General features: G+C 39.0%; 1 protein-coding gene across 1 annotated transcript in view; it reads left to right on the top strand.

Moving 5' to 3' along the window:
* brinp1 (bone morphogenetic protein/retinoic acid inducible neural-specific 1) overlaps nt 1-21,457 on the top strand; it is a 71,898-nt gene that overhangs the window by 11,809 nt on the left and 38,632 nt on the right. The window contains exons 2-3 of the mRNA XM_076099919.1: nt 10,782-10,972; nt 19,304-19,473. Coding sequence (XP_075956034.1) covers nt 10,782-10,972; nt 19,304-19,473 — 361 coding nt within the window. The remainder of the gene's footprint in view (nt 1-10,781; nt 10,973-19,303; nt 19,474-21,457) is intronic.

Genomic DNA, 21,457 nt, shown 5'->3' with positions numbered 1-21,457 from the left:
CCATTTTCGTTTCATTGCCTCCTCACAATTACAGAGTGCACTAACAAAGCTATTATGCCGGCAATCATATTCCATTTAGGCAATCACGTTCCATTTCCTGATATGCTCCATAATGGGTGATAACTAAGAAACTTACATGTAGTAAGAAGGAGGAAGTAGGAATATGGAGAAAGTGTAATTTTCAGGATGTAGTACAGAAGTTGTTTTGGTCGGCACTTTTACTGTTTTAATACGAATTTCAAACATCTAACAACGTTGATAACAACTCAGTTGTAAGCCTTTGCTATGTTACCAGAAAGCACATTTATTACATTAACTGTGTCATTGTGGTGGTAAGTAAAATAGATGTATGCTGTTTATGTCCCCTTTGCCTTCAATTGAGCCTATTGAAGATTTCTTGTGGGGTCAGTCAACTTTTTGCTGACACAAAATTAAAGGAGATGATGACCCAGCCAAAATACTTTTAAGAAAACGTAATACAAATACCGGTGCAGTTAATGGAAAGACAATTCAATTACAGATTAATTTCTTTGGACAGGCGTCTCTATTTAATTCCCTTCAGCTCTCTCTATCTCTGTTTAGACCTCACAGCTTTACTGAATAAATGCAACCTTTCAAAAGAGAAACTGGAATTGAAATTTGCCAGCTCATCCAAAGGTTGGCCGAAGAAATCGTGAATCTACCCAAACCCAGCCCGCACACTGTAAGATTGACGGCAGTCTGTTTATTTCTGTATGTTGATTTTGTACATCCCAGTGACCTTGACATAATCCTGGATACGCAACTGATTCTCTCTCTCTCTCTCTCTCTGTGTCCATCCTTCCTTCCCTTCATCTGGAATGAAAACAGTATCGGCCTAATGCCACCATTTTATACAGATGGACTCTGCAGGCATCATGTTACATGACCTCATGACTTTGAAAGATATTGCAATTTGCAAATTAAACAAAGGTTAGGGGGAGGGAAAAACAGTTTTTGCTATGTTCTTGACAGTTTGCTTTCCACTATTATGGAAAAATAACTGGTCATTCTGGCAGGATTAGCAACAATATAATAGCCAACAGTCCAGTCCATCAAATAGCTTGCACTTTAAATGCCTTTTAACCATAAGACTATAACTTACAATATATCTCATATGAAATATCTCACTATAGGAATTCATTCTGTGCTACACCATTTTTTTAAGTGCATGGAAGGACACTTGTCAAGAATGTCTGTTGCCTGATTGAATGTTTCTGTATTTGATGAAAGATATGCAGCTATCTCTGTTAGACACTATACTGTATGATCATTTAGTTGACAGACATGTGGGAACATTGACAGTGAGTCTGAAGCGATGTACTGTTGACACGCACCTAATTCTATCTAAACCCATTAGCTTGGAACAGTCACTTGGATATTTTTACATAGCCTCTCTGCTGATGGTATCGACTTTTTTTTTTAGCAGCACTATAACAGAATTTCAAAATAGCCTCTCGGATTTCCTGCAGTATTTACAGTGCTGTGTTTGCCAGTATTGAAGTGAAAATAAATAAAACAAGCACAAGCAAACAGCTCAGGCCATCCAAGATAACATCCCACCTCTTTCTGCCTGGTCCTTCAGTGTGCACTGGTGCAAAGGATTAAGATTCATTCTATAATATCTTGAATGGTTCTTGGTGGTTGAAATTCATACAGGATTTCAATTGTATCTCTGTCTGTTTGATTTATTACTGGGCCTTGCCTCCTTATTACCATGAAAGGCTAGGCATTTTCTTTTTCTCTTTCACTCCTTCAAGCTGCTGCATAATACTGAGACAGTACAGGAACAAGGCTTCTATGATCTCAGATTGAGGGGGCCTTCCCCAAAGAAATAATTGTTGATATGGTTATACTGTTAATACTGCCCATTGATGGCTATAGAATGATGATATCTTACCGCATAGCCGGCTTGCTACGTAGCTAATTCCATGAAAAGTTGTGACAGAAAAATTGTTACAAAAATGGCGACAAGCATGGATGACATACAGAAATAACAACTCTCAATTGAACATATTTCTTTAACCTTTGTGTACAAATGTAACTGCTTTAAGCAACTGCCGCTGCAACTTCCGTGTTAAAAAATGAGGTTGGCAGGGCACATAAATCCCTCGCTACTGATTGGTTGGGGCAAAATACAATAGAATACTCCTCGCCATCCCATTAACAAACTAGTTTACAAGAAAGTAAATGTCAGAATGAATGAGTGAAATGAAATGTCAATTCTGTTTGATGATCAGGCGAGGAAAATGCTGCATCTAATATGAATTTAATCTGACTTTCAGTTTTCTGTTGGTGTGCTTTGTGTAGCTATAGCTAGCAAGAGACCAAATCATATACTGTTGCAAACCGTTTGAATGGCACGCTAGATATATTTTGTATGTAAACCTAAATGTCATCCACATATAAATATTCATAGAATAATAATACATACACCAATTAATAAATATAATAAAGTAAACATTAAATCAATGAAGTCCACCAAAGGCTGTGTCCCATTTTAAGGGACTGATTCCTACACAATCTGCTTTTCAAGAACTAATATGTTGACAAATGGGTCAACAAAACTTACCCTTTCCAATGACTTGTAATGCAGTTTCTAAATACGACATTCTGGCCTGATTTTTTGAGATGCAATCAGTGTATTCTCAGCAGTTCTTACAGTAGTAGGCAAGGATCAATAGTATGCCATTTGTTAATCATGCAGTATACCCCTGTAAGGTTAAGGGCAGCCGTAATTAAGTTTTTTTCGGCCTCAGGTGGTCATCTATCACTGGCAAATCACATGAACTGGACAAATGAAAAAGCTACTCCGACATGTTAATCATGAAAGCCCCTCGTTGGTAGCCATGACAAGTTTGACAAGAGGCAGTTTCCGAAATGGGACGCATATGGGCATTTATAAACCCTGTTGGGCCACATGGTGATGTACATGTAATAACATTAACTTACATCCCTGAAAATATATCATATCCTAGTAGATGAAATCATGCAGCACTGTTTCTGTGTGGGAACACCATGTACAGAATGAAAGGGAATAAGTCAATACTGTGTGGGAAGACAAAATCGCTTCACAAAGTCATTCATGGGGGAATTTCCATTATTGGATCAAAGTCTCCCCCAGTCCTTGCAGCTTGCCAGCATTTTCTGTTGAGGCCCTCGTGGTGCAACACTATCAGTCAGCTAAGCATGGTGCTATAAAGACCAGTGTGGCAAAGATTCAATCAATGATGTTTCAGGAAGGTTTCGTGGTCTTTTGTAAATAATGCAAAATCTCCATGTGTAGGATCATTTGCTAATTCATTTTAACAAGATAGTATAATGGCCGGAGACAAATGAGATCATCGTGGTGAGGATGATCCGCCCCACCCCCCACACACTCCCAGTCATTTGGCTCATAATGTATTCCTCAACCCTTATTGTTTTGCAATAATCATTATTTTAGACTTTGTATGAATTCATTATGTCTGAATGCACTGTGTTTTCAGTTTGTCCCTCCATTTTTAAGTACGTACCATTCTCGTGAGTGATATCTCTGGAATGCCAGGGGGGGGGGGGATTTTTTTTCAAATTTTGCAAAAACGTCCACTTCGACACAAGGATCAAATAAATAGACTTTAGTGGTCAAGGGTCATTGTGACCACACATCTGTCCCATTCTCGTGAACAAGATATTTCAGGAATGGTTGGAGATAATTTCTTCAAATTTGGCACAGACATCCACTGAAGTGATACGATTTTGGTAGTGAAAGTTCAAGGTCACTGTGAATTCACAAAACTATTTATTTGGCCATAACTAGGAATTCATATGCTAATTATGACACATGAATTATTACCTAACCTTTCCAGCATGCAGATTTCTGACTTCCTCACCTGTCATTCACACACATGTAAGAAAGGGGAGTGAACAAGTAAATACAACCCAGGAGCTAATAAGATGCATTTGCACCACTCTAAACTACTCTCTTGCTGTGATTAGGCATCCATTCTCGGTTTTGCAAATACATAACAATAATATTTCCTTTGCTGATCTTCTTCTATTTTAATGGTTGTTTTGATGGATTATTATGTTAATGCTTATCATAGTAATAGACCATTAGCATAAGCACTGCTTCTGTGTCACAATGTTATGTTCAAATTTAGCTTTACAAGTAAATATATAAATTCAGATATTTGGAATTGGTAAATGACCTTGCAGGACTGTCAGCATGCCTGTTCTGCAATTTGTTTTCCCCGTGTAAACTGTAGGTCATGTTAGCATGAAGCTGCCTTGCGTACAATCTTTAGCTCAGCTGAAGCTGATTTACAGTTTTAGGGCAGGGGCTGGACAGCGGTTAATGTATTCATTCCTTTGATTTGTTGTTGGAAATGGACTGTTACCCACCAGAGTATTTTGTTTTCTGACAAAAAATTTGACAAAAGTAGAACAAAATGATGTTGTTGTTTTGTATCCTTTTCAACCAGCAATTGAAGTATTAGTCAAGTCATCCCTAACAAAGAAGTAGTGGAACAAATGACTAAAAATTAAAGGTTCCATTCTTCATCAAAGCATTCAAATCGATGCTGTCTTCTCACAGTGCCATCAAATGCACGCAACTTATTCCTTGAAGTTTTGTATTTCACAGGCACCATGAAAGCAACTGGAATCGTAAGGGAAAAACACAAATTCTGAAGTATCATTTGAAAAAAATGTTTTAATTTAAGTCTTTGTAATGCCTGCTCCACTCCAACATTAAACTGTTTGTATCACTTATCACTTGTCAAAGAGAGAATCCTGTCCATGCTTCCAATTCTGGTTTCATGAGCTAGCTTATGTTATTAGGTTTCAGATAAAGGCAAAGCCAAGTGGATATATTACCGTTTTTTCTCTTATTTAGAGATATGGTAATATGGGCAAGAATAGGAGAACAAACTGATAACTAGATCTGAAACATGTACCGAGTGAAATGCACACACAACTTGATACTGCAGTGAATGTGAAGGAGGTTAAGGGAAGTGTAGTACTGTATGGTAAGCCCCATGGCTGCTAAAACTTTCAGTGGACACTATAGCAGAAGCAATGGAATATTAATTAAAATTAAATAGTAATGATAAAAAACAATGTAACTAAACATTTTACATTTGGTATGACTTATGCATATATTCTATCCCTGTGAGACTTCTAGTGTGATGAATATTGTATCTTTATCTATAAATGAACACCTTGAAGCTGAAAAGAGTAAAAAAGCTTCTTATGGTATTTTTTGCACAAGAAGGATTTAAGATAAATTTATTTTTATTTTAGAACTTTTAACACAGCTCAGCTTTCATGAGTCACACTAACCTATGAATAATCATAAACCAACAGACCCTCAGTCTCACACCTTTTCATTTCACAATATGTAGTATGCTCGTGATTACGCCTTCGATAATAATATGTAATTTCTAAATAATTGATATTGAGCCAAACATATGCTTCAATCCGTTTTTATTCTTGCATTATTATTTTTGTTACAGCAGGTGCATCTTTTCAATGTTCCTTGTAAAGTGCTCTGTGCCACACTGTTGCCCTTTATGACAGCATCTTGTCTGCTTCAAATAAAGTCAGCGTGTCTTGATAACACTGACATGTTCATAGCGAGGTTTAACAATTTGATTTAGTTTGTTTCATCATAAAGGGTTGTTTGTGTGCCTCAAGTTAAGAGAAAATGGCACAGGCTTTGTGTCAGACGTTCAGGATTCTTACCACAAGCAAGAGTTGTAACTGAACAACACTGCCTTCTGAATATGTATTTTATTGAACTGTAAAGACTTTGATTCAGTATGAAAGGAGGACAGAGGTGAACAAGAAGCCAAGGATGACAAGTTCTGTAATTTACCAAATATACTGACACTCCTGCTTTTATTGTTTTGTGGTGTCATTTATGAGGCGTCCAAGAACATGTTGTCTCTGGGTCCTGCTGAGCCAGTTTCTCACTCAATTAATTAGAGCTTGCCTTTCAGCAAAACTGTGCTGCTCTTTCCTCTGGGCTGCCACACTTCCACTTTGAATGTCTGTCATGCCCTCTCAAGGTTTTTAATCTGGGCTTTAGTGCCAGGATCAACAAAGTGCCTGTGGTGACACACTGTATGATGGTCGTTTCCTGCCCCTGTCAGAGCTGTAGGGAATATTCACTCAAAGTCAATACAACCCAATTCTTATTGAAGCAGACAACATGCTGCCTGGAAGGTGTGATGACATGCCATAGCAACACGTTTCAGCCAATATGGTTACAGAGAGCACCATGATACTCATAACACATTATAGGATGAGTAAAATACTTGCTGTCGAAGCAATCATGCTCAACATAGAAAAGTATTTTGATCACATTTGCAATATCTTGGAACGGTTGTTATAAGACACAATTGTCATATTCATAGTGATTTATTCAGTACAATGCTTTATATGCACTTTGAAGGGGTACATTTCGGCTTCATATCAGGCTTTCCATGCCTGCCAGGTTTGTTTGTATGTGGGAGTGGATATTTTGCTGAGTGACTAAGAATGATAAAAGGTCATGTAGCATTTAAATGTACGCCTTCGAGTGTTTTTCACGCAGTAACACTTTCAAAAAATTACCTGAAGGTTATGCGATTTGGCTGACGAGGATACTTGTAGCTGATTTGTCAAAAATGAAACAGAAGAACGGTTCCGTGCCACCACAGTGGATGCATCGGTGCAGCCAAACAAACTGACCACAATCTGATTTCCCGCTGTAATTTTCAACACAACAGCATGCAGGGTGGCTACCGTGCTGAGAGGTTGGAGTTTCTTCATGTAACAGCTTACTGTTTGCTCGGTCCCTCTTCTTCCATTGCTCCCTGCGATATTTCAAACTGCATTGGATTTGAATAAATAAATAAAAACACCTTGTGTTACAAGACACAGCGGTGTGTTACGGTGTTAGGAGACCGGGCAGTAACGCTGGACATGCAATCTATACTATACAGAGAGGTAATTACTGAATTTAAATTAGAACGGCTATTTCAGAAGAAATACCAACCAAATACTATTTAAAGCATGCACATTTAGGGGTGCAAACATATAAATTGTTACACCCCTAAATTTGCTTTCATTCTGCCATCCTACATTGCATTTTACATCCAGTTCATCCTCCAAAGATGACTTTAAAGTAATTTGGCTAGGACAGACAGCAGTAGTCATTAGTTCATATCAGTCCTTCATGCAAGAGATCCAAAGCAAACCAAAGCTACTTGTACTGGCTTCATTGCTCAGGTGTTGACTTTGAGGCTTGCCTTGACTTCAGTCTGCTTGCCTTGGATGTGTTCTCTCTTTTCACACTTATCTTGCATTTCCTCTGAAACGAGTGAGCCGGATGTAGAGCAATACTTCATCGTGAAAAAGCAAAACAGTGCATTTTATCACAATCTATGTGCTCCAAACATATACTTCTCTTCAGGCTTTTTCCTGATTAGGCTGAAAAATAGAAGCAGACATGTTAGAGCCACCAGTACATTCATTAGAGCAAATATTCTCATTGTGATTCATTCTGATCTATTTTAGAAGAGAAGGTTGGCTGTTTGATGACAATAATGTATTTCCTAGCAACCACTGCCCATGTTTATTGGACTAAACTGTGCTGAGATGAACATTGGAAATGAATCAGATCAAATGGTGGGTCTAAGTGAGAGCACCGGGAGGAAAACAAACTCCTGTATCATCGAGAAAACTCTTTTGTTCAAAATGCCAACATTTTACCTCCATACATTTAACTCAATACTTGAATGTATTTATGTGGGATCAATGAGTCCAAAGTACCCATGCATAAGGAGTGTGTGTCGTCCTCCACCACCATGAAATGCTTCAGCAGATGTAAAAGGATGTCAGTGCCATTCATAGTAAGTATTTATGAACTAATTAAGTATTTTTTATGGCCCTCCGTGTCCCTATCATGTATTCTGTATTTTCTGTAGATCACAGAGACTTCCACATAGGCTTCCACATAAATGTAATGTACCCACCCTCCCACACAAGTTACTTGAACAAAGCAATGATCACCTAGGTTGCTGCAATGCCATTTATCTCCTCTTAACTTCCTTTGAAAGGTCATTAAACCGGTCTTGGAGCTGTGAAGTAAAGCACTGAATCATGTTGCAGGTTCCATCTGTTGGCATGCCTAATCTGGGCCAGAAGGGCTCAAGTACATATGGCTGCCATATGAAGTTTTATATTTAAATTGGCATTGACGAAGCCATGAGGAGGATTGAAAATGAATAGATATCTAAGAGAGGGAGATGGCAGCACGGAGGGACACAGTGAGACAGCTGGGCAAAGAATGAAAAGGGAGACATTTCCTGTATATCTGCTGCAAATCTGGAAGTCCCTCATGAATGTTTGCTCCAGACTACAGAAATACCTGCCAACGTGTAGTTCTCATAAAGCTAGATCATGAAAGCCGAATCAGCATCTAGTAAGTATTAGTGGTGAGCAAACCAACCCCCCCCCCCCCCCCCCCCCCCCCGCCCCCGCCTCCCAAAGGCAGGCCTCTGCAAATCTGCCGGAAAGCATTTATAGAATATCCAGTTGAAATTACTCAATGATATTTGTGATCAGACGGAGTAAAGTCTGTAAAATCTGTCATAATATAGGCATTCGTTCACTCATCCTTACACTATATGCTCACTCGTTTGATCGTATAAATGGTCGACTGGCAGAAAGCCCCTGAGGGCTGAGAGGGAAAAGACTTGAGGGATGAAAAGGAGGAAGCTGTTCTAAAGATGTGGCTTTTATCCACATTGCTTACTTTTTAAATAAAAAATAAACATTGTATAGGGTGATAGTAGCACTTTTGGGTCATAAAGCAACGTGTTAAACAAACCTTGACAATGTTTAGCTGCAATAATATATAACACAAAAGCTTGTCATGCATGTTGCTGTTTGTGGCTGAACCAGCTTCTACAACTCATCTTTTTTGTTGACCTCTAGTGTGTTTGTTACCTTGAGTGTCTATCGCAAAAAGGTATTCTCTTCTATTTTCATACTGATAACAAAGTCAAGTAAAATCCCTCTTTCTCTTATTGTATTGTTACGGTTCATTTATTTTTTTTTTAAGTAAAGTGGACAGCAAGCAAAACCCCATTTGATTTCTTCAAGATTTAAATGTTCTCTTATAAAATGCACTATCCAAAAAGCCGAAAGAATACCTAACATCTTCTAAACATGGTTTGTTTGTATTGCAGACTTTTGTGTGTGTGTGTGTGTGTGTGTTGTATCTATTTTGTTGGCTGATTTTTACGTAGCATTTATATGCATTTATTGAACAGAAACGAGATTTCAATTAGAGCCGGCTTTTAGGGTGAGACTATGGCGATGAAAAAGGTTTTTACTTGTGCTTGATCAGATGGATCTTTTATTGCACTTTAAATCACACACTTACTCTAATTGGGCTCATCGGTCATACAAAGTCTGCATCATTAAACATATCTAAATTCAATCTAAATCCAATTTTGAGGAAATGCTTTTCAAACTAAGTTTGTAATCAGGACATTACATTTCCCCCTCTCAATAAGCTAAGCAGTCCCAGCAGTGTGGAGAGTGTACACCTTTCTATATGTGTGCCATCTGAATGTTCTGCATCACACCTTTCACATTGTGTCACACGTCCAATCCCAATGAAAGAGCCGCATGCAAATACGCATGTTTGATAGTGCTGTGTGAGAATGAGCACATGTCCATATAGAAATAGAAACATTTCTGGGATTGGCAAAAAGAACAGATGGTGAAAAAAATTACAGTTTCCAAATCAATTTGCATTAAAATGATGATTAAAATGACTCTTTTGACTGAACCGATCATAAATCCTCTTTTGCTGTGTCTCACCCAGATAAATATGATATACTGAATTAAGAATGAAGAATGGCTTTTTTTATTATTATAATAACACAATTTGTATGCAACTCTCTCACACAAAGAAACCCAGTTGCATGTATGCCTAATCACTGGCTTTCAGTACCTGGGTATGCCAGGCATTAGCCACTGACTCAATAACAGAGTGGCATCCTTTTGCAATTCAGACAGCCCAAAGAAAAGCCTCAGGATAGTGATATTTGTTTCATTCTGCAACCCTCAGTGAAACAGAGATGCCTGTAACGTCTGTCTGTGGGATTGTTTTCTTGATCTATGTCTCAGCGGGAACAGAAGCAAACATCGTGAACGTCAATGCAAATATTTTCAGGATATTTTTTGATGCTGACGCTGCAAAGTACATCTTTAGCTGCAGCCGTAAACAACGAGGCTGGAATGATGTGCAGTTTAGCAGGTTGTACTATCAAATCAGAGCATTATACAGAGCAAAGGACCTTGAGAATATTAAATGAAAACAGGTGAACATCACAGAACAATGGTCAAAGCATAATCCCCAAAACAGATTTATTTTTTATCAGAGTTTAGTGAACACAACTGAATGCAAAGTCTCTGCATCACCCGACTCATTACAGATGTGTGTTATTTTGCTTTAAAGTAACTTTAATGTGAATTTTCATATATGGAAGCTCTGAACTACTACATATAATATTGAAATACTAACAATATATTTGATTACATAATTGTATTAACTAATTGTTGGATTAGACTACAGTTTCCACAACCAGATGTGTATTGTTTTTCAACAAATGCATTCGGTGAGATTGGGTCGAGCGAATTAATGTGCGACCACTCTGCCGTCATTGTTGTCGATAGTATTACTTCATTTTGGTGTGAGCAGTTGTTTTTCTTGTGCTCGTCAGGGAATTTGCACGTTGGAAGGTGAGGAACACAGCGATCGAGAGACGGGACCTGATCCGGAACCCCGTGCCACTCATGCCTGAGTTCCAGCGCAGCGTACGCTTGCTGGGCCGCAGACCCACTACTCAACACTTCATCGACACCATCATCAAGAAATATGGAACCCACATTCTCATCTCAGCCACCCTTGGAGGTAAGAGAGGTTTCATTTGCAATTCTATGTTTGATTAACGTTTTTTTTTTACACACGGTTTTAAATGAATCCCACACATGATTATACTTTGAAACTGCATCACCGTGGTGTTCTCCCTGTTTGCAACAAAGTCAAAACAGCTCTGTGAAGCAGTTCGGGGGCCAAACAAAGGATACTCGAGACATTTTAACGGACCAAATAACTTTTTCTTCAAAGCAAGATTAGGGCAACTTAAAGTGACCACAGTTAAAGATTAGTTGAACAATTTCACGAGACATATTTGCACCAGTGCAGCACTTGCATCCGTAAAGCGAAGCCAAATGAACAGCACTGATGAATGAGGAGCAGTTTCCAATCCATTTACTTGCTGATAAAGTGAGTCTGAAAACAACCCCAAGATTTAAGAGTCACAATTTGAATCAGGTTCGCATTTGTAAAGCTGATTGTAATTGGATAGTTGATATGATGAGTCTGCTTTATGAGAAATGAATGCAACAGCATATAAGACCTGCATTTGAATATGTAGTGACGGCTACATACTGGTATGTGGATTTGTCAGCTGTTCAAGGTCGGTGACTTGCACAGGGTCGACTCCACTCTGACCAAAGTGAAGCACAACTCTATTCTGAACAGGTACTCCATCTCATCTGGTTTAAGTGGATTTTCCAGCAGGACAGTAATCCAAAACGTTCATCAAATCTATGATAGGACTATCTGAAATCCACAGTCACCAAACTCCATCCCCACTGCTGAACACGTGGCAACATTTGATAAGTAAAAAAGCAAGACGAACTAAAACATTCTCATAACCCTAAATACTCACAATGAATAGTTTTCCTTTTATGAGAAATGATCGGTATGTATCTCAGACAATACGTGTACCTTATTCACAGCATTACATGCAGATAAGAGCATAATGAAATTAGTAGTTTTACTTTTCACATTTACATGTTTTTGCATAATGGGTAAAAAGACCAAATGTGATAACAAGATGCTGACTCCAGGATGCTTTAGAAATTCATCTTCTGAATCCGCTCCCTGAATGCACAAGTGTCTAACAGCATAGCTCTAATTTCATTTGCAACACACCAAGACCATTATAGTCTTGCATATTATAATTGCAGTTTCATGTACATGCCAAATTTAACCGGAAGATAATCTACTTCATGAGTACTTACAGAGCTTTCAGGTAGATGGGAGAGGATGATTATCATATGTATCGCTCTGATTAATCTACAAGCACATTTCATATTGGAGAAGAAGCACTTTCATAAGTACAGACATACTATTTTTTATGAGAGAAACATTGCTATTTCATTTTATGAAGTGTTTTTTAAAATGTGTTTCTATTCCACCAGACGGGCGACAGCCGTGGCCGCCGGTGACATTATGTTTTCCGTCCGTCTATCCCATTCTTGTGAAAGCGATATCTAAGATATACAAATTTGGCACTAATATCCGTTTGGACTCATTGTTGAACTGATTAGAATTGGGTTAGAATGGTCACTGTGACCTCCCTGAACACATAACTGTAAAAGTTCATGACAATTTCACACAAATGTGTAATTGGGTGAAACGCTGAAGTGATAACATTTTGGACAGACATGGATTGAAACTACAACTTGAGTGGTTGGTAGAGGCATACAGCCACAAGGCGGTTACTAGTTTTATTTTTTTGGGAATTAATAAACCACCACCACCACCACCAAAAACCCTGCAATTGTTGGGAAATGTATTTTTAGAGTCAAATTATATTACTAAATACAAAAACCCACACTGGAAAGAGGAATAAAAGCCTCTCATGGAGGATTTCAGTATTTTGGATGTGCTTCCCAAAATAAAAGTTAAGCACCCCTGCTGTCGAAGTCTAAAAATAAATGGCTTCTCCCTCGAATCTCTTATCTTATCTCAAGCTCTGAGGGACACATGAAGGCAACTAACTGTGATTACTTTGCCAATTGCATTTCAAAGACATAATTAATACGATTATTTCCTCTTTCAGTCAAACTCTGTATGTATTATATAACTGTATGCACGAAACATAGCCAGTCAGTCCAGTTGTGTAGTAGGAAAGTTGTCACATTGTAATCTCACAATCAAATGCCTTTGAGAAATATTCATGATGCTTTTATCATGTTTTTCTTCTCCTTACTATAAAACTGTACAAGGCATAATTGGAACTTAACACATGCAAACAATGTTTAATTCAATCCTTATTGTCCTGTTCTCTTTATTCATAATTACAGAACAAATGAAAACAGCTATTCTATGATAACCTAGAACACCTAGATACCCAGAACCGTTGATGCCAAAGTAAATCCAGTAGGAGACTTCTTTTATTTTATAATCTTGCGGTGTACTTAATGTCAAACGAGGCGTTAATAATTTAGCTAAATGGTGCAGAAGAATATCAGGTGTGAAGGGTTAGAGTTTCAATATCGTATCCCCTACTCTGTAAGGGGATTCATACTGAGACACTCATTTTGGAAATTGGAAATACAATATTGGTCTGAAACATTATATGAAGGTAAAAAGTAATTAAGTGTGTCTAAGCGAGGGAGGATGCCACTGCCACAGATGCACCAAGTGGCTAAAATTGGGCAAGTGAGCCACATAAATAATCCCGGGATCGTTTTCAACCACAGCATCCTTCCTGATCTCATCATATTGCATCACCTTATATTTGTCCTCTTTTTCTGTACATTCCTTGCCTTTCATTCATTTTTAAACTGCGCCTCCTCTTCTCTGCCTCTGAGTTATCACCATATTATCTATAACCTTGAGGCCATCTTGTTTCAAGTTATGGGTCAGTACACTCTTATCTCAATCTTGGGATTGCCCATTAAAGAACACAGTTATATGAAGCAATAAATGTGCACACCCGTCGAGTGATAAAGGAAGAAGAAGAGGCTAATTCTCTCTTTAGCGACCTATATGTTGCAGTCTCCAGATCCATTATACACTTGAGAGGAAAGAATTGAATGCTCCCTTTCACATCCAACATAAAGTTGAGTGGTCAAGTGTGAAGAGGCCCATTAAAGGTTTCCTCCTCTGAACTGAGTGGGAATGGTTCTTCAGAAATGTTTTTTTTCTTGTTTTTTAGCCTAATGTTTTTGCAAGGCAGCTAATGTGCATTATTGTGGTGGTGCTTTTATACCTGTGAAATGCTACCGACATAGCTAATAAGCTTTGAAAAATTAGAATATTTATGGATAAAAGCCACCTTTTTATCTACTTTTTTTTTGTTTGTATTTTTTTATCCCATATATAACTTGGATAGTTTGCTGTTGATAACTGATTGATATTGAAGTGACAAATACACAGCGTCACAAGCATAGCATTCCAACAAGTCCACATACATAAATAACAAAACAATTCAGTTGTCAGGGCGTTCCAATATGACCCGTATAACCCTTTCAAAAGAGTCTTATTCCAATCTTTTAGGATCTGACGCCCCTACAGTTAAGTGTATTGTGTGGAGTGTGGAGTAGTAGTGGTACGGAGCAATGTTTGAGAGTGGGTTTCTGATTTCTTTGTATTGTGCACATACAAAAGGACACACAAACACACCCGAGATCACACAGGGGACACGAGTACACAGTCCTGCTGCAGGTTTTGTTGTTCCTTTGGCCGACATCAGGTGGTGGTAACACACAAAGAAATGGACCACAGTCTCCTGTGTTGATGTCATGCTTTTTATGTCCAACCACTGGCCTCTTCCTTTTCCATAAGACTTTGTGCGACAGTAAAACCTCCCACTTCCTCTGCAATTGCCATTGACTAACATTGTTTAAACAGCTGACCAGTGCTGTGGTTTCTGCGTGAGGACACTCTCGTTTAATCCTTTCCACCGATTATGTAACCCCGTCCCTGATTCCATTTTTAAAACTAAAGCCCTAATTTTAGTGGAGTATTACTTTGGGACTTGACAAGTAGAGTGTGACCTTTTTCAATGAATCTTCTTGTTTCTATTTTAATGTCCGTTGGCTTCTTTTCAAGACAAAAACAATGCTTTATGTGGTGCTTGGAAGCTCTGGGCACCATCACACTCTGACAATACCCTTTGTTTATGTCTGTATTTATGGTGACACTCTTTACTGTTTGTATATTTTTTGTCTACATTTAATGCAGAACATGATCATATCTGATTTATTTACAATTAAAATCACAAAAACAAAATTAACTTAAATTTGTAAAAACTATCTCTCGGTGTTAGTAAATGTGTGGAAAAATAATACTGTTGTAATGTCAAGAAAAGCTTACGCTAACAAGCATTAGGAGAGGAAGATGTTTCCGTTACTTTCACTTGACATTACTGACTGATAGCATCTGCTGAAGATGTTTGAGGAAATAATTATAAATCGCCTGCTGCCTTTCTGCCGTCTGAACATTTGAACTACCTCATAGTCAAGTCTCTGGCATATGTGGTGTCTTGATGTGCAACATAGGAACTCACTGCACCCTGGGTTCACGCTGTGCGTGGAATACTTGAAGCTGTACTGTGTCTATAAATACTAGAGGAAGGTACCGCGTAGGAAAAAAAGTGTGAAGGACAGATTTGCATTTTTTGCTAAAGCAGTGAGAGACTTATTTCACCACATCTGTCATCCCCTCTCCTTCATATGTTTGGAATTTTTTCAATGTTACACTTGGAGTGAGACTGCTGCTGTTTCACTGTGAATCCTGTTGATATACAGAGGGGCCAGAGCATTTGGGTTGAGAGAGAGAGAGAGAGGAGATGCAAATGTTCATGAAAGTGTAGGAAGAAAAATAAGCCATTGCATCCACTACAACTACAATTTTAAAAAGGCCTTTGTCCTATATATACGGCAGTTACAGCTGATACTGTTGTCCGCTGTCCCAATCAACTGCGTTGTCGTGGAAGCATAGCGCCCACCCTCCGGTTCCCCCTCTGGTTGACACTGTTAGCTCCGTCAGCACAGTTGCCTTTTATTTGCACTGTGAGCGTTGTTAGCTGCTATCCTCAGCCCAGCTGTTTCCGTGTTGAGGGCCCTCTGGAGGCACTAGATATGCTCTGAATTCAGAATTTAGCGCCTTTAGGTGCAGGCAGACCTGGTAGAAAGAACCACGACTGACCGATTAGATTGAGATTCCACATGCTGGAGGGACTGTGTCTTAGCTGTGAGGACTGATTTGCCCTCCCTCTCTGTAGTGAATACACATTTTCTGTGACTGGATGGGATACCTTTTCCCTGATACAGTCTTATGCGTTCAGCACTGAAGTGGAAGAAGTAGTTCATTGAAATGACTTGTGGTCACTGAAGCCTGAGGCTAGGGTTCATGCAGAACTCTGGCTGTGCCTTGGGTTGTGGTGGAAGACTGCCCTGTGTAAGCTGTCGACGATACCTCTTTGCCACGAAACTTTAGTAGTTGCTGTTGTTCTGCTGCCAACATGAAAAGCACAGGGCACAATTGGGCATTGAGAGTGTGGCTATCTCAATGCAACAGCCCCACCTTTAGAATATCTCTTGCATAAAGCGAGGACAATCTTGTTATAGTTGAGTAGAAAATTGGTCGAAATAATTCCTCTACTTATTTGAATGTGTGTTTGCAGTTATTATGTTCATTTTAGAAAGTATATCCACCGCCAAGGATAATATTATTTCAACAATCAGTGGTTATTCACCTGTGATGTTTATCACAGGTTTTCTCGATTAAGGTAAGAAAACTAAGTTTACAGTTTCTATATATTGCCCTCCTTGGGTTCTACTGCTTTCTGTTGGGTCTGTTCTGAAATACACATGTGTGTCATGTCTAAAATATACACAGTGTAACTGCATATTTAAAGCAGGATATGTTGTAACACATTCTGTGTATCTATTCTATGAATCTATATGGCTTATAAAGGTATTTTGAAAACAACAACAACAACAAATCAATTAGCGTCTTTCCCCTGCCCAGAATGAAACCGTATAGTTTAACATTGTCCATAAAGTGACCCACACGCGTACCATTAACACCAAATTGAGCACTCCCAGCTATTCCATTACTTTAAAACCCTACTTGCACTCCTAACCCTCGTTGACATCCACCTGCACACGCACACTAAAAAAGGAACGGAATAAGAAGTACATGCGTAGGAGATGCCTTTTCACACATCCTCCTTTTAGGTGAAACAGTCCATTGTTTTTGAATACCTCTCGGCTTCAAACACAGAAGCTCTGCGTGAGCTGATTCATTCTGGCAGAGCGCCAGCAAGGCGCCCCGTAATAATGTAACACAATGTATTACTTACAGAAAGGTGCACACAGATGATTTTCTTTTTTAAAGCCACGGAGGTTATGATTTTGCCTGTCCTGCAGCAATAACCACTTAGTATTTATGTACAGAGGACCTCCTTTATGCCACACTAAATCTCAATAGAGAGTTTTAAAAAAGGGGGGAGATCAAGGGCTTAATGTAGGACTGTTATTCTTGTGCAGTAGTGTAAGTCAAGTGTGTGTAAGTAACTTTGCCAACCCCCGAGGGGGAGAGAGCATGGTACCATCAGTGAATGGGGGCTCGTCCCCTCAGTGCTTGTACTCTAACCAGGCATGAGACATTGGCCCTGACTGCCACCCACCCCTAGTCACGGTCACCACAAGTTAAGTGACCAATTCCAATGCAATGCTGGGGGCCAAATAACCATTCACATCACTAGAAACCTGAACATATGTGACACGCTCTTGAATGAGTTCCAAGCATATGGTTTGCCATTTGAACAGTAATCTTCAAAGGCAAGTTTGTGTGAGCTTGCGGGAGCAAATTGGTGTTTGCTTGTTTGCTTTTTATGCGTCTGTTTCTGCTTGTTGGAACACGTGATGCGAAAAATATGATGTGTAAAGAATGAGTGTCAACAAACAAACGCATGACATGCAAATCAGAGGGATCGTCTTGGTGCTCTGTAAATATTTGGCCCTTTTACTGACTCAAGTGTTCTTTCGTGGTAGACGCTTACAGAAAGGTCAGTGGTTCACTCTAATACAATCCACCCCACACTGCTTTCCTGTGGACATTCAAACTTGACATCCACTGTGCACAAATACAGTGAGGGTGCGTGTTGTGGGCTTTCATTTCTCACCCCTCAAATGGTAATGCTGGGCATAGTCCTGAATTTATAAATTTAGAGAGAGGGATTAGAGACATGCTGATTTTTTTTTGTGTGCATTCACAGTAGTTGTGACCTTTTGACAGGGGATGGGGATTGTTAAAATAACTTCACACTAGAGGTGGGAGCACTACCTCTTTACTTCAGCAAATGAGTAAGAATTCCATTTCACTCAAATCTACAGAGAGTTATCTCAGAAACCACAGCAACAACAGCAACAGCAACAATAATGGCTTATTCGTTGGCTTAATTCTGGCAGATAGTTATGCCAGCAGGACACCAAACAGATGGTTGTTGATTTAAGAAACAACAGCTTTGCTATGGGAGTATTCTTCTGTGGTTTAAAAGCATCGTGGGAGAAAATAGAAATAGAAGTATTCAGTATTAAAAAAAAGTGGGAAATAGAAAAGAAAAAAAGTGTTCTGACACCTCTCCAGGCAGTGTTGGTATCACCAGACAGGGTCAGTAATTTCATTAAACCATGCCCGAGTGATTTTTTTTTTTATCATCCAGATGACAAACAGGACTATGGTAATCAGGGAACATGCCACAAAATGCCACAGGACACATAAACAGGTACACTCCTTCTAAAGTGGCTCCACACCGGCCTCCTGTACTCATCCAGATTTTACTAATTTTCTCTGCACTAATTGAATCTCTGTAATCGGTGATGTTATTTTGTATTTGTGTTTTTATATTCAATTTGATGTTTCCCTGCCTGGGGTAGCTGAAAAAAAAAAAAAAAAAAAGATACCGGATGTGATATATTTGTTCTCCACGGGATAACATTCCTGTGGTATTGAGGTAAAAATTCTATATATCACTAGACCTCTCCTGGAAATAATGCCATCTCAATAGGGGTAAATCTGGGGACATTTCTGGGGATGGTGCCAGCTGGGGATGAAGCAGTGAATCCAGACACTGTTCCTGGAAAACTGGGGCATCTGGTTTCTCAAGCTGAAACTGCTTGCCTTGGTATTTAGACCTCTGACTTATCCTTCCTGTTAAGACCTCCATTGGCTGCGGAGATAACGGACAATTCGCAGATATGAACGGTACACTCGCATTATTTATTCACTGCACCTTAAATCAAGTTCTTCAATTGATTCCTTAAAGACTTATATTATATTTTATATATATTTATTATATTTTTCCCCAACACTTTCAAGGCTGTAAGTATGTATAATCCTAAATATATTTCCATTTCCTTGTGCTACCTGTAGGAGAGGAGGCACTGACTATGTACCTGGCCAAAAACAAGCTGGACAGGAAGCTTGCCAACGCTACTCAGAACGTGGAAGCCCTTCATCAGCTGGCCTCGTCCTACTTCATTGACCGTGACGGGACGATGAGGAAGCTGCATGAGATCCAAATTTCCACCAATGCCATCAAGGTCAGTGCACACGTATATACAATCACATATTTAGCGAGTCATTTTGTACGATGAAACACAGATGCACTGATGCACCTGAGAAATAATATTTCTCGTCATATGCAGGGTATTCACAATACAAATTGTATTCAGTAAATGAATAAAATAGAAATAGAAATACATTATGCTTTTTCTTGGACAATAAGATATATTATTTTCTGTATTCTTTGCTATTTCACCTTAGTTAGACAAAACAGCACAGTAGGTATTTATGAGTACCCTACAAAACAAACTGTGTTCAAAATGAGTGTTACAAAAAATATTGTATTTTATGCTCTGCCACCTTTGTGGTAAGGTTATAGGCAACTCAAACTGCATGGTTATGGTTAAGAAAAAAACACTTTCACATTGTGTCTCAGAAACTTTGGTGAAACTGTCTCTGTATGCCTAATCTTCCTCCTAAAGATGTCCTGCTACAGTATAGTGCGACATCCACTTCTACTAATGAGAGAAAACAGATATTAGCATAAGTTGTCGGGTAGCATCATACAGATAAGCTAGTTTTAAAACACAAACTCATATAATTAACATATTTCACAGATGTACTCGTAAAAAAGGAGTAGGTGTGATGAAAATAAACCGATGCTTCCATAGGCCGGAGGATGTGAGCAGATGGATTGCAATACATTGATTTGCATGTGCCTGAATGGCAGTCTCTGTAATTCGAATCACATCCTTGTGCATATAATTCATCACATGCCAGGGTCATATGAGCGCCGGTTTTAAACAAAAAACAATGTGACCAATAGTTTCTGAAAATAAGTATACCGTGAACAGACAACAGGAACAGGGCACATAGATTTTGGCATTTAAACAAATAACCCTTCTAGTTGTTTTTTTTCTGCGGAAGACAGTCTCCTCCGTCTGTTCTGGCTGTCAGACGACTTGGAAAAAATAGCTAAGCTGTGTGAGTCTACTGCATGCGACTGCTTGCCAGTTGTGGTCATTCACATGCTCATTCACCCAGGGACACTGAGGTGATGCGGCTAGGGAAAGCAATTGTAAAGTATAAATAACATCAAGTGATACAGGTCAGAGTTTTGGAATACCCCTCCTCTCTTGTGACCATGTTCCAGTAATTAGCCAAATGTTAATTATTGTCTCAGGTGAAGAGGGAGGCGGTATCAGCTTGGAATAAGGTTTAGCTGTAAAACTCATGCAAATACAGAACTGAACACAAAACAACTCTCTATATTGATTCATTATTTATAATAATGATCATGCAATTTATAATAATGATATTGCATCGAGCAGGGCTTGACGTTCTACCTCCTGCCAACTGGACTTGCCCTTGGTATCACATTATGAAATGGCATGTAGACACACAAAAGCATAGCTGTCATCTGATTATCACAGTCACTCTCATAATGTTGGAAGGTAATTAGCTTTTTATCATCTCTACCATACATTTTGCCAAATGCTTGCTGAAATGAAAGCATTTGAGATAGTATTATCGCAAGAAAAACTAAATGTTAAAGCAAAGCGTGGCCACAACAACCAAGGCCCCACGTAGCTCCTGATAGTGAATCACTCCTTTACCAAACTGGCAGGGATAAGCATTACAATTCCATGTGTGTGCCTGTATGACAAATAAATAATACTGCCCAGGACAACATCCTCTGTCTGCTTTGACCTTGCTCCATATGCACCTAGTTCGCAAGGCAAAACATGCGCCGGAATAAAAGTTGGAGTGAACCTTGGTGTGCAGCTCTGCTTCTGGGATGTTTTGTTGTGTGAAGATGTCAACTTGATTAACAAGTCAGCAGTATAGCTGTAGGAACCCGGATATCCCAGGGGAGCCAAGCGTTGATTACTGACTGAGAAATGTATCAGTCTATTTCTGACTACAATATGTTGGCGTGCACTTCTGCTACAATGAAACAGTTGAAAGCATACCACTTCATTCATTTCACAATACCTTACAATCATAAACACAAAACTCAGG

This window comes from Anarhichas minor, unplaced genomic scaffold, assembly GCF_050575085.1.
Source record: "Anarhichas minor isolate MPS153535 unplaced genomic scaffold, ASM5057508v1 ptg000002l, whole genome shotgun sequence".
NCBI lineage: Eukaryota > Metazoa > Chordata > Actinopteri > Perciformes > Anarhichadidae > Anarhichas > Anarhichas minor.
The sequence above is the reverse complement of the archived record's forward strand: the minus strand, read 5'-3'. Positions and strand labels throughout refer to the sequence as shown.